Source organism: Brassica napus, chromosome C3 (assembly GCF_020379485.1).
Source record: "Brassica napus cultivar Da-Ae chromosome C3, Da-Ae, whole genome shotgun sequence".
Lineage (NCBI taxonomy): Eukaryota > Viridiplantae > Streptophyta > Magnoliopsida > Brassicales > Brassicaceae > Brassica > Brassica napus.
Window position 1 is genome coordinate 39269857 of NC_063446.1, and position 13903 is coordinate 39283759.

At 37.2% G+C, this 13903-nt stretch overlaps 2 protein-coding genes across 2 annotated transcripts; both read left to right on the plus strand.

Annotated features, from left to right (window-relative positions):
* The first annotated feature begins 254 nt into the window (after nucleotides 1–254).
* On the plus strand, nucleotides 255–2635 carry LOC106377240 (magnesium transporter MRS2-2). The gene is made up of 11 exons (XM_013817439.3): nucleotides 255–656; nucleotides 732–761; nucleotides 935–1088; nucleotides 1181–1302; nucleotides 1382–1456; nucleotides 1529–1747; nucleotides 1826–1870; nucleotides 1954–1998; nucleotides 2081–2110; nucleotides 2189–2308; nucleotides 2389–2635. The coding sequence occupies exons 1-11, from the start codon at nucleotides 405–407 to the stop codon at nucleotides 2473–2475; spliced, it is 1179 nt and encodes a 392-aa protein (XP_013672893.1). The 5' UTR covers nucleotides 255–404; the 3' UTR covers nucleotides 2476–2635.
* A 2809-nt stretch (nucleotides 2636–5444) lies between these two features.
* Nucleotides 5445–8373, plus strand: LOC106377241 (filaggrin-2). The gene has a single exon (XM_022699765.2). It carries the CDS (start codon nucleotides 6344–6346, stop codon nucleotides 8156–8158), a length of 1815 nt encoding a protein of 604 aa, XP_022555486.1. The 5' UTR covers nucleotides 5445–6343; the 3' UTR covers nucleotides 8159–8373.
* Nucleotides 8374–13903: the final 5530 nt, after the last annotated feature.

Below are 13903 nucleotides of genomic sequence, written 5' to 3' on the forward strand. Positions count from 1 at the left end.
AAATATTATTATAAAAATTCACTCCTTCGGGTTATCATGTAATTATCTTTTTACACGATGGTGTTATCTTAGCCCAAAAGATCCGGATATTAGGTTTAGAACTTTAGATACTGCTAAATCACCGGAGCTGCATAGACCAACCGAAAATCATGAACATCATTACCGGTTTATTCGGTTATCTCCGGTTAGATTTGAAAATACATTTAACCTCTGTAACAGAACAGAGTTCACGTTTCCTTTTTTGTCTGAAACTGTTAAAAACTCACCGGCCAAAACTAAACTAAAAAAGATCGGTAAGGAAAAGATTTGCGAATATCTTCTTTAATGAAAAAGGAAGAGCAGAGAGGACGGTTCTTCGCTTCTCCGAATCTTCAGACGGCGACGGCGAGGGATTGTTTTCAGACATGGCGTATAATAATAACGGAAACGCGGTTGCGGCGGCGGATCCTTTGCCGGGGAAGAAGACGAAGCTTCAGTCGTCTCGGAGTTGGGTCAGCATAGTCGCGACGGGGGAGAGTGAGACGCTAGATGTCGATAAGTATGCTATCATGCACCGTGTTCAGATCCACGCTCGCGATCTCAGGATCCTCGACCCGAATCTGTCGTACCCGTCTACTATTCTTGGCCGAGAGAGAGCCGTTGTGTTGAATTTGGAGGTGAGGATTTGTTCAGTTTCATCTAATTTGGGTTTTGTTTTGTCTCAGAGTTTGATTTGTGTGTGTTTGTTGCAGCATATCAAGGCGATTATCACTGCCGATGAGGTTAGTTTTGATTTGTCTGGGCCTTGATAGAGTCTGAATAGGTTACTAGTGTTTTAAAGATTCACACTTTCATCTATGTTGATTTTGCTAATAGAATTAGGGTTTAGCTTAGCATTCCCTAAATTAGGTTTTCTTATCTCTCATCTTGTGTTAATAAATTGATTTTATTACAGGTTTTGCTTAGGGATCCATCGGATGAGAATGTTATTCCCGTTCTGAAGGAGCTAGAAAGACGCTTACCTGTTGGAAACGAAGCACAGCATGGTCAAGGAGATGGGAAAGAGAGCTCAGCTGCACAGAATGACGCTGATGCTGGTGAAGAAGATGGTACTTATCTCCACAAACTCTTTAGCTTTTTTTTCAAAGCACTTGTAATCTTTATTTTTTAATTGGTTTATTGAAATGTCATTGCAACATAGATTCCCCGTTTGAGTTCCGGGCGCTGGAGGTTTTCTTGGAAGCAATATGTAGCTTCTTGGCTGCAAGGACAACAGAGTTAGAAACAGCTGCTTATCCTGCTTTGGATGAGCTTACCTCGAAGGTAGGTACACTCACCGTTTAGTTATCACCACCAGTGATGATCCAATTTTGAACGGTGTTTTGTTACATTGATCTTGTAGATTAGCAGCCGTAACTTGGATAGAGTTCGGAAGTTGAAGAGTGCCATGACTCGGTTGACAGCTCGAGTTCAAAAGGTGAGCTATTTTGCATAGAAAGGCTGTTTGTAATAGAAGGAGATGATGAAGAAGCTTCATTGCCTTTTGTAGGTAAGAGATGAGCTCGAACAGTTGCTGGATGATGACGATGACATGGCGGATCTTTACCTCTCAAGGAAACTCTCTAGTGCTTCCTCCGCGTCAAGTAGTCCAAACTGCTATCTTACTTCCCCAACAATAGGTTCCAAGATTTCAAGAGCTAGCAGAGCGAGTTTAGCCACAGCTCGTGGCGATGAAAATGATGTTGAAGAACTTGAAATGTTGCTCGAGGTTTGTTCTTACTCCACAAAGGTTTTTTTTTATCTTATATTCACATGTGACGTCTAATGCTTCGATATCTTTTTACAGGCATACTTCATGCAAATCGACAGCACTCTGAATAGATTAACAACAGTTATGTTCTTGCTTCTTCTTTGTTTTTAGTTCTTGAAAACTGCTCTTCTCACTCTCCTGTTTTTTTTTTTTTTTTGATGCAGCTACGTGAGTACATCGATGACACAGAGGACTACATTAACATCCAAGTAACCAAAAACGAATCCTCTAATCCGAATTTTCGTAACATCTTAATCTAAAACTTGTAATCATTGATTCTTGTTTTTGCAGCTAGACAATCATCGTAATCAGCTGATTCAGGTACGTGAATCTTGAAAACCAAAGCGTTTCTTTGTTTTATCATCTTCTTGATTATCTCCAAAAAAAAAAAACCTGCAGTTGGAGCTTGTGTTAAGTTCTGGAACCGTTTGCTCAGCATTTTACTCTCTTGTTGCTGGAATCTTCGGGATGAACATTCCATACACATGGAACGATAACCATGGATACATGTTCAAATATGTATGCAAACAAGATCTCAATCTGCTTGTTAAAGAAGTAATATCAGGGTTAACCTATATCGGATGTTGTTGTCGTTGCAGGTCGTGATCCTGACGGGAGCAATTTGTGTAATCTTGTTCACGTTCATAATGTCACACGCTCGGTACAAAGGGCTTGTTGGATCTTGATGTGTGAATTTGGGGCAGAGAGAGTGGCCTTATGGTTAGAGATAGTTTAAAGAGGCTTATAATTGTAACGATGTGCTTTATTACTCTACTACACATCGATTCCGTACAATTGAAGCATATCAAACACTATTTTTTTATATAAGCCAACAAGTCTTTGCCCCATGTTAGCCTTACCAAAGTACATACAACTCTTGAGAATCTTGAAGTTAGAGAAACTAAAAATATACATCTAATTTTCAAAAATTACCAGTTTAAGGTTATGTTGTTTCTATATTGGTCTCTATATGGTTTAGGTTTCTGTTTTCAATGAAACATAACACTCCGCTTTCACACAAATTGTGTGTCTGAGTTGAGTTAAGATCTCTTCTCTTGGAGTTAGTGTGTGTGAACAAATCCAAAGCTTTTATGTATTGGATTATAGATTCCTATACTGAGCTTTTACTTACAGAGAAGCAAGTAAGCGGGTTTGGGCTGAACCTGGGCTATAATTGGGCCTTTATTTCGTATTAAAATCAAATTATGTACAGTCCATCTAGGATCTTAGTGTTTTCTTTTAACATCAGTTAGTAAACTTTCTGAAATAAAAAATGTATATGACATGCGAACCAACTCCCTAAACTCTACATGTAGTCAGAACCTAAACCTTGTCTAAAAATAATGCAACAATGCTTTCGTGTTTCCACACACACATTTTCGCCAAGATATTATAATTATAAAGTAAAAGAAGGTATAAAATATTGTGGACGTCAGCAAGTTCGCGTGGAGAGATGAGGACAAGGATGACGGAATCGTCGACTTAATAATATAATAGTAAGATTCCCTTTTATTTTATTTCATTTTTGTACTTTTTCCTCTAATATTTAATTCAGTATAACTAAAATAAATGATAGATTCTTCCACTCTGCAAGGAACCCATTGGCTGACGTAATAGGAATTGCCTCTTGGAGCAACATAAAAATCAAACTTCATTTTCATTTTTAAATAGTCTTCTTCAATATGGTGTGGTCCGTTGCTGCAATTCTCTCATCACACCATGAATTTTTTTTTTTTAAATGTACCGTAAAATATATAATACTTTGTCCATATTTTTCCTCACAGCGCACATCTAAGACCATCTCCAACTCACCCTTATTTCTATCTCTATATTTTCCTCTAAAATAGAGAAACTCTATTATAGATGTGAAAATACTCTAATGTATGTCTCTATAATAGAGTTCTTCTATTTATAGGAGAAAATATAGAGATATGATATTTATACCTCTAAATATAGAGGCAAAAAGTAATTTTCCTCTATATTTTCCTCTAAAATAGAGAAACTCTATTATAGAAGCATACATTGGAGCATTTTCAGCTCTATAATAGAGATCTCTATTTTAGAGGAAAATATAAAAGTGTACATTGGAGATGCTCTAACATTTCCCTCCCACTAATCATCTACATGTTCCTTTACGTTTGTATTTGTGCTTGTTTTCTAATATGTATGCACACAAATTACCATCAATGTTTTGATTAAAACATGTCTTCTGCTTGAGTAGAGACCTGACCATTTAAACATATAGATCTAGATGTAAGTACAAGTATAGATTCGTAAATATTTTTTTGGAAGCTTTATGCCATAAGTGCTCATGGCCGGCTTAGATAGGGGGCGAGCGGTGTGACCGTCCCGGACCCAATCCGTTGTCCATCTATTTCTTAATATATAAGAGTCTGATTTTTTAAAAAAATACATGTATTTTTATATTAAAAATAAGAAAAGGAGTCCACATTTTTTTATATGAAAGTATTTTTTTTATTTTCATAGATTTATTTTAAAAAATACTTCTGGTATTTTGAAAAAAAAAACATATGTCTATCAAATTTTTTAAATAATAATAATAGTTTGGAAATTAATTTTTTTTGTTTTTGCTCCAGGACCCATGACACCATTGAGCCGGTCCTGCAGGTGCTTAGCATTTGGATAGTGGGATCTAATTCAATAATACTAGGTTACATGATGCCATCTAATTCTATATTTTACTCCATATTTCTGGCATGATTACAATAATATTTTTGTTCTTTCTCATTTATTAAAATAACAAGAAATGATAAAAACATCATCAAGTTTGTAGAACTCGATCAGCTGATATATATCACTACACAATCCACATAAAAAGAAAATAGGAAAAATGAGGTGCCTTAATTTCAGTCGCCCCCAAACACTAAGATCGAGGCGCCGCATCTTCATTCTCCTTTCGGCGCCGGTGGAGCCCCTGCTCGCCGGCGTCGCCTTCTTTCTCTCTCGTGTTCAGCTATGTCCCGTCTACCTCATTCTGTTATGCTTTTCGCTTTTGTTTTGTTGTTGCTCGAGCTGCAGTTGGAGCCATGGAAGCGGCCTCCGGCGAGTGGTGACACGGCTTCTGGTCGCGTTGTATCCACCTCTGACTTCGGCCTCTCTCCCGCAGACCCGGATCTGCTAATTGAGACTCGTTCTGGTGCTCGGCCACTGCATAGTTCGAAGAGTTTGCGTCTCCGTTGCTCTCCTACAAGACCTTCCTTCCGGCACCGTCGAGCTGCCTTATCTTGTCCTCCTGTCGCCTCCGCTAGCCTCAGATCTATCTACTGTTCCGATTATCACAGAGAGCTCAGGCCTCTTGCATCTGTTGGCTACTGTTTCCCTCCCACGTCACAAGCTACCTCCATCTTCCCCATTACAGTCGTGAAGTACTTCACTCTTCGGTCCGAGGTGTTTTCCACTATCTCCGGTGATTCTTTTGCGTCCAGTCCGTGAATGTTCGCTAATCCCGTCCAATCACTTGTTCCCCTCCAACCCCACTGTCGTTGCATCTCCTTCAACGCTACTGCCATCGTCACTTCTCGTTTCTATGGAGCTAAGCTATATCATTTAAATCTCCTCCTCTTAGTGACCGCCGGATCTATTGTGCAAGAGTGTGGTTTCGCCAGATTTGCTCGTTACATTCTCAAAAAAAAAAGTCCTGAGACATTGTTGTTATCGCTTATCAAAAAAAAAAGGTTTGACTTTGGAGGTTATCAAAGTCTAAATGATCTCTCAAACAATACATAATTTTTCTTTCTAGTTGTTTGTGTGACAATAATTGAAGAATTAGTTAGCAAAAAGAAAATTGAATTTTTTTACATTGTACTACTATTCTCTAAACCAATCTTATCTTATCCTCTCCTCCTTCGTTTATGCTTATAAGAGCATCTCCAATTTACACTTCTATATTTTCTTCTAAAATAAAAATCTCTATTATAGAGGTGAAAATGCTCCGATGCATGGCTCTATAACAGAGTTCTTCTATTTTAAAGAAAAATATAGAAAAAATTTACTTTTAGAAATATCATATCTCTATATTTTCCCCTATAAATAGAGGAATTCTATTATAAAAGCATACATTGGAGCATTTTCAATTCTATAACAGAGCTTCTCTATTTTAGGGGAAAATATAGAGATAGAAATAGGGGTGGGTTGGAGATGGTCTAAGGTATATATATATGTACCATCAAGTTTCACTTTTTACCCAAGGCCACCATAAGTCACCTTGGTTGGTGCTTAGTCCTTTTCAAGCACAGTTAATATCCAATTATTGGTCTGTACTTTGTAACTCCGTTAACTGCAATTTGTATTTCACTGTAGTAGTTTTTACTGTTCTTCTTTATTTGCTTTGTACTGACAGAGATTCTTTTGTAACTACTGCAGGAAGGTTCTTGCTCATACTTGAATATGGACAGGGCAGACACATGGGGGTTTGTCAGTGGTGGGAGATGTTTATATCTCAAATTGCTTTTATGATTGATTGTAGCTTACAAGGTCTTCTTAAGTATTATTCTTCTAGGCATATTCCTGTTTGTTTCCTTCCGTCTTCTTCATATGGATTTGAACGAGAGTGGCCTTCACTTTTCTCGTACCAACGGTATTACAAAGCTTGATCACAATTACGGTGACACTGCTCTCAGCTTGAAATGCCTTGGAAGCACTCACTACAACCACAAGCTTTGCTCTGATGTTTCTAACTGTCCTGATGGTGGTTGCGGCTTGGTTCTCGGTTTAGGTCCAACACCGCCCTCTTACTATTACAATGTCAACAAAGTCTCAGCTTCTTCTGGGACTTTTCAAGAACTCTCATCAGGAGGCAACTCAATTCTGCAACTCGGTCCTCCCGCTGTCACCACCATGGATGCTTTCAGCAGCCTTGATTGCTCGTTGCTGACATATACAGAGACTAATGTGTCCCAAGCTGATGAGGGTTCCACCTCTGCAAAGCGATCTGGTGGCTATATGTCATCGCTTTTCTTCGCTGCAAGGACCGAAACCGTTAGAAAACCTTCAAGAATGCAAGAGTGGAGTAATAATTCACAGCTGAGCCATCATGAGTCAGAGTTCTCTGAAAGAACGGTATCCGCCACATCTTCTCAGCACAGGACGACCAACCCCAAAAAGTGCAAGTTCATGGGATGCACCAAAGGAGCCAGAGGAGCATCAGGGCTCTGCATTGGCCACGGAGGTGGTCAGAGATGTCAAAAACCAGGCTGCAACAAAGGCGCCGAGAGCAAAACCACTTTCTGCAAAGCCCACGGTGGAGGAAAGAGATGCCAGCACTTGGGATGTACCAAAAGCGCTGAAGGAAAAACTGATTATTGTATATCTCATGGAGGTGGAAGACGCTGTGGGTTCCCTGAGGGATGCGGTAAAGCTGCGCGCGGCAAATCAGGGCTATGCATCAAACACGGCGGTGGCAAGAGGTGTAGGATCGAAGGATGCACAAGAAGCGCTGAGGGTCAAGCCGGGCTTTGTATCTCGCACGGTGGTGGGAGGCGTTGTCAGTCTCCAGGGTGTACAAAAGGTGCTCAAGGGAGTACAAACTACTGCAAAGCTCACGGTGGTGGGAAACGCTGCATATTCGCTGGATGTACTAAAGGAGCAGAAGGTAGTACTCCGCTCTGTAAAGCTCACGGTGGAGGGAAGCGTTGTATGTTTGATGGAGGTGGGATTTGTCCTAAGAGTGTCCACGGTGGGACGAGCTTCTGTGTAGCGCATGGTGGTGGGAAGAGATGTGTGGTTGCAGGGTGTACTAAGAGCGCTCGTGGGAGGACTGATTGTTGTGTGAAGCATGGTGGTGGGAAACGGTGTAAGTCTATTGGGTGTGAGAAGAGTGCGCAAGGGAGTACTGACTTCTGCAAGGCGCATGGTGGAGGTAAACGGTGCTCTTGGGGAGGAGATTGGAAGTGCGAGAAGTTTGCTAGAGGGAAGAGCGGTTTATGCGCTGCGCATAACAGTATAGCTCAGGAGAAAGGTGGAAGCAAGATTGGTTTGATTGGGCCTGGACTTTTCCGTGGACTTGTCTCTACCTCTTCTCAAACTACTGCTACTACTACTACTACTACAACTGATCATTCTCAGTCTGGAGTCAGTGCTGTTTCTGATTGCACAGACTCCATTGATGGCTCGCTACATCATCAGCCTGAGAAGAGGCAGAAGGTGATGATACCAATGCAGGTGCTTGTGCCTCCTTCGATGAAATCTTTAAGCTTTACGGACGCTGAGAGACCAGAAACGGAAACAAACAACAACAGTGGGAGCAGCAATGGGAGGAACGTCTTTGACTTTATGATTCCGGAGGAGAGAGTTCATGGCGGTGGGCTAATGTCTCTGCTTAATGGCAGCATGAACAAGACACTCCATTGATGGAACCTGAAAGCTTTCTCTGGCTCATCTGCAAAAAAGCTTAAGAATCTGTGTAAAGCTTATGTAATATGTATAGTTTACCTTTGTCTCTTTGAACCTTTGTATATTCATGGGTCTGTGTTTTTGTATGGTCTTGACTCTACCATCTAGTCGATGGCTCGAACCCGAGTCTTATGTTTATTTGATTATTAATTTGGAATGTTTGCAATGTAGTATAATCAGCGTTCAGAAAATCGTTAGACCTGTTAGTAGTTTTGTAGAAAACTAGCAGCTTGTAGTATTATTTGGGTTTAGATATTAAGCATTAATGAATCATTGATTTTTGGGAGAATTTTACTTCTACACTTTCTTTGGTACCACATTTTAAGTATACCACTAGTATGAAGACATTATCATAAATACACTTTTCATTAATGACCAAAAGACCATACTAGCCCTAACTTTATCTCTCTCTCACGATCCTCTTTTCTTCCTCTCTCTCTCTCTCGCGATCTTTTTTCTTCCTCTCTGCCTCCGATTCACCGGAGATCCACCATCTCTCTCTCGCGATATTTTTTCTTCCTCTCTGCCTCCGATTCACCGGAAATCCACCATCTCTCTCTCATTCCACCGGTTCTCTGCGGTTCACACTGTCGACTCCTACTTCTGTACAAGATCCCAACTGGTATGCATCTAATTTCTCCTTTTTTGTTTGTGTCGATTAATTTTGCGAAATTTCAATTTTGTGGTTACTCTAGTCGAAAAATCAAACAAGGTTGCTTTAGACTTCTAATCCGTACAGGTCGATCTAAGATAAACAGTTTTGATTGTGAAAACATTGAGTTTTTGACAACTTAAGACCCTTTATAACCCTTTGTAAATCTAAGTTATTTTGTAATGTAATTGATATGTTCAGTTCCCGAGAAGTTGTGTTCAAGCTTATATGAGAGCCACAACCCTGCCAGCACAGATTTGCTTTGATGTACAATGGTAATCACCATTTTCATCATTGACTCTTGTTTTTCTCTTAAATCTTATTGAACAATCATTGAGATTTTTTTTTTGTTTCTTCTTGTGCCTTAAATTGCAGAATCTGTTCCCTTTAGCGAACTAATCTCCTCTGATTCCTTGATTGCGAAACCTCTGTTTCTCAGTTGTTGATTTTGTTCCATTTACTTTTTTACTTGCTCTCTCTCACATACAAAGACCATAGCTTTTCCACAAGTTTTGTGGCACAAAATTTTCAGGCTTTCTATATCAGATTTTGAGTGTTTGGTTACTTTAACAGCCTGCTTCTGCTGATGGATCTGGAAACTGAAAATCAAATAGCTTCGGTTCTGTTGAGAAAAGCAGCAGAGTTGAGGAGACAAGCTGAAAAAGATGGTGTTCGAGCTTATCTTGAGAAGCCTAATGTAAGGCATCGACCTAACTCGAGGTTTCTCACAGCAACTGTCCTTGGTGTTCAACAATGTAATGCTTTTCTTTCCACCCTTTACTTATTTTCGTTTTACAAAAGTTAAGATTAAAAAGGATAAGCCTTTGCATTGCTATAGTGTGTGATATTCTTTTGTTCGTTGAAGCAATAGCTGTATGTTTTTGGAAGAGGATTATTTTAATTGTTGGTGAATGGTCGATTCACAATAAGAAAGTTGGCAGAATCTGAAAGTTTTGTTTTGGGTTCTGCATTTCTTAACAGTTCAATATTGTGACTTACGTTTCTGTCTAGTACTCAATGTAGCTCAATATGTTAATTATTTACTCTAATCTCTTGCATGTTTCTTAACCATAATACAACAAACAGAGCGGTAGAAACCAATGAGATGTGGAAGGCTCAGGAGCAAGAAAACGAAAGGCTCAAAAGAAAATCAAGAGAGGAAAGCAGCAGCAGCAGTAGCCAAATGAAGCGGAGTAGTAGTTTCTCGAAAAGGAGTTTGGATAAGAAATGTAGCTCCATTAATGAGGAGAGAAAGATCACTCATCAATCACCATTGGACAAAAGACTGTACTTGGATGATGATGATGAATGTTTAGGAGATGATGAGAATTGAGTCTTTTCTCCAATTACGGTATATATGTCTATTTGCTATAGCTTCTGTTACCTTTAGCTTTCTTCATCTTCTGAGTCTCTTTGTAAATGACAGGAACAAACGTGGGAGAGGCTCTGTTGGTCCTAGGATGGATGAAACTGTCCCTTATCTTCCCACCGAGAAGGTTGATCAATTGCAAAGTTCTGATACAAGGGAAAGGAAGGTAGTCTTGCTGCAGCTTGGGCTCTAGCTAATCTATATTATCTTGCATGTTAGAAACCTCTTATAAGGGTTTATAAAACTATTTATAAGAACTTATAAATCATTTTTAAGGTTTTAAAAATATATTTATAAAAGTTTATGAATCTGTATATAAGGGTTTGTAAAAATATTATAAGAGTTTAATAATCTTCATAGCACAATTTATAAGAGTTCATAAATTTTTTTCAAGAGTTTATAAATCTTTACAAACATTTAGAAGTAAAATATTCATAAAGCTATTATAAGTGTCTATAATTCTAATATAAATGTTTGTAAATTATTGTTAATAAATAAAAGATTATTTATAATGGTTTATAAAACAATTAATAAGACTTTATAAAATCAGTCTATAAGGTTTTTTAAATATATTATTAAAATATAATTCATTTATAAGAGTTTATAAAAAATCAGTTTATAAGGATTATAAATAAGTAATAAATGTTTATGAATGATTTATGAAGATTTAGAAATCATTTATAAACCTTTATCAATAGTTTATATATATTCCTCATGTGGTGGAAAACAGCGAGATGAGGCAGCAGAGGTTCGTGGGGATATTGAGTTTGCTGTATAGTTCTTAGCTAAGAATAAGAGCGAGTGTCTCCAAGAAGAATGGGGAGTGTTGGAGAAGTCTCTAGAGGCGGCTTTAGATGTGGATCAGACGATCTTCGTGGTTGTGGCGGAAGACGTGGAGAGGAGCAAAACGACGGTGTTATGGGCGGCAAGAAACTTCTCCGGCAAGAAGATTTGCTCGCTTTACGTCCATCGTCCTGCTCGGCCTGCCTCCTGCAGTGAGAATCTTCTGCTTCTCTTTCTCTCTGACTTAACTGTTTTGTGGTGAATTATAGAATATTTATGGATGTTGAATTGTTCTTGAGTGTAGATTTGCTCATGAATCATGATTGAATCTTACCGAGTCTATATATGTATCCTTTAGTTGATTGTGGATGATGTTAATGATGTACCTCTGTTTGCTAAGAAAATCTGAGAAATGATATAATTGTTTTATAAAGAAGAGGCAGAGAAACCATATCAAATTATATCATCTTAATAAAATTCGTATAAGGCTTTATAAAGATAATAAATAATTTATAAATGTCTATAAATCATTTATGAAAATTAAGAAATCATTTATAAACTTTTATCAATAGTTTATATATATTCCTATAAATGATTTATAAACCTTTATAAAATCACTTATAAGAATATACCAAATATTTATAAGGTTTTATAAAATCATTTATAAATATTTAGAAAGGTAATTTCATTTATAAAGTCTTAAAAATCATTTATATGAATATATAGAAACTTTTTATAGGGGTCTATAAATCATTTATAAGAATTTTTAGAATATCAAAAGGTAATTATTTTATGAAGTCTTATAACATTTTATAGAGGCTTATAAATCTGTATATAAGGGTTTATAAAAATATTATAAGAGTTTAATAATCTTCATCGCATAATTTGTAAGAGAAAATAAATCTTTTACAAGAGTTTATAAATCTTTTATAAGATTTTATAAATCTTTACATTTAGAAGTAAAATATTCATAAAGCTATTATAAGTTTAAAAAGTTTAAAAAGTAAAATCGGTGATATAAATACATGAAGATGCTCGTTACTAATTTTCTTAAAAAAGAAACTAGAGTAAATGTAAAGTACAAATAATTTACAGCTTACAATCACTTATAAGAATACGTGTTACACATATAGATTACAGAAAGACATGTGTCTTGTTTCTCTTATATGTGTCAAGAACATATATATTACATATAAAAACACGTGTCTTCTCTCTCTTTCTGCAATTCCAATCTTCTTGAAAATTGTGTTTCCTTCTGAAAACATAAAAACATAAGGCTATATATATATATATTATTTTACGGTTTCTTTTATAAGGCCTTATAAATATAAAAATTATAATAAATACCTCAAGCGGGTTACCTTTATAAAAACACTTATAAATTATATAAGAGCTTATAAAACCTGTATCAACCATCTATAAAGTTTTTAAAACATATATAAATATTTATAAAACTATTTAAAATGGTTTATAAAACTATTTAAAATGGTTTATAAAACTATTTACAAGAACTTATAAGCTATTTATAAGAGTTTTTACATTTATTTATAAGTGTTCATAAATTAATTTACAAGGTTTATAAATCTATTTATAAGAGTTTATGAATCACTAAATTAACCAACTTTTCACCATTTCCTTGCTTATTAAAGAACATCATTCTTTTACAGTTTCTTTTATAAGGCCTTATAAAAAGGTATAATTGAGCATTGAGATGATTGAGCATTGAGAGATACTTGGGATTTCTGAATTTATAATGGTTTATAAAATTTTATAAAGGGTTTACAAAACCACAATGTTAGATGAACGCCTCAGTTCTGCAGATGCACCTAATGTATCCAGACCATATATAGAGCCTTCTAGGACCTTTCTCATAGCAATAGCAAAAGCTTGATTGACAAGAGTATAGTGGCTCTTGTTATTGGCTTTTTCATTTTCACCTACTTTACAGCTCCCCCTTCTCCCTCAACTTCCAACTTGAAGTTCATGAAATGGGTCTACGAAGTTATGGAGAAGAAAGACCAAAGAACCAAAACAGCCTATGTTTCAAAGAATTTGTTCCAAGGCGTCAGTGCTTGATAACCGATGCCACAAGCTCAGACTTTGGTGGGTTGTCCTATCAGCTGGCTCAGAGAATAATCCATAAGAGAGCTTCTGTATGCTAATAAGAGAAGAACACCTTGCAGGGCATTAAATGCCAACCTAACCAAGCTTAATTCCTATTAAAAAGCAACAAAATTGTCAGAGAATGTGGCCAAAAGTAGAAGTAGTCTCAATATACCTCTTTCATTTCATCTAAGCACTAAAGATATTCCATTGTTCTGTAATTAATTACTAAGAATAGAAATCTGAAAATATCACATCGTAATCTTCCCTAAGATAATGATTTCGTCGTAACTCAATACAGTACATCGAGTACTAAACTCAAATCAATAAAATTGATACTTCTTTTTCCCCAAATCATTTCCTATTAGGTTTCCGATCCTAGCCACTCAAGCAAAATGCAAAGCTCATGTTTCCACGCATACAAACATGAAAAGCGTAAATGGTGAACTTACAGAGACAAAGGAAGAAGACGGAGGAGAAGCACGAGTTGGAGGAGGAAATTGGCAGCTATGAGAATGTAAGGACTCTCAATTACTTGGTGGAAGGTAAAGCTCCTCCTGTTTGAGCTTCTCCAGAAGCGAATCAACGCTCGTCGCCACTGTCATGATTTCTCAATGGAGGAGAAAGTGAGAGATCGTCTTGTTCGCCTGAGCTTGTAGAGTTTTTCAGCTTCTTCGGAGAATTCGTCAGCGCCGTCAAATCCACCAAAGAACTCGCCAGTGCCGTCCGGAGAACTCGTCAGGATCGTCGGATTTGATCACCGTCGAATTCAAAATCAATCTGGGAACTCTCAGAT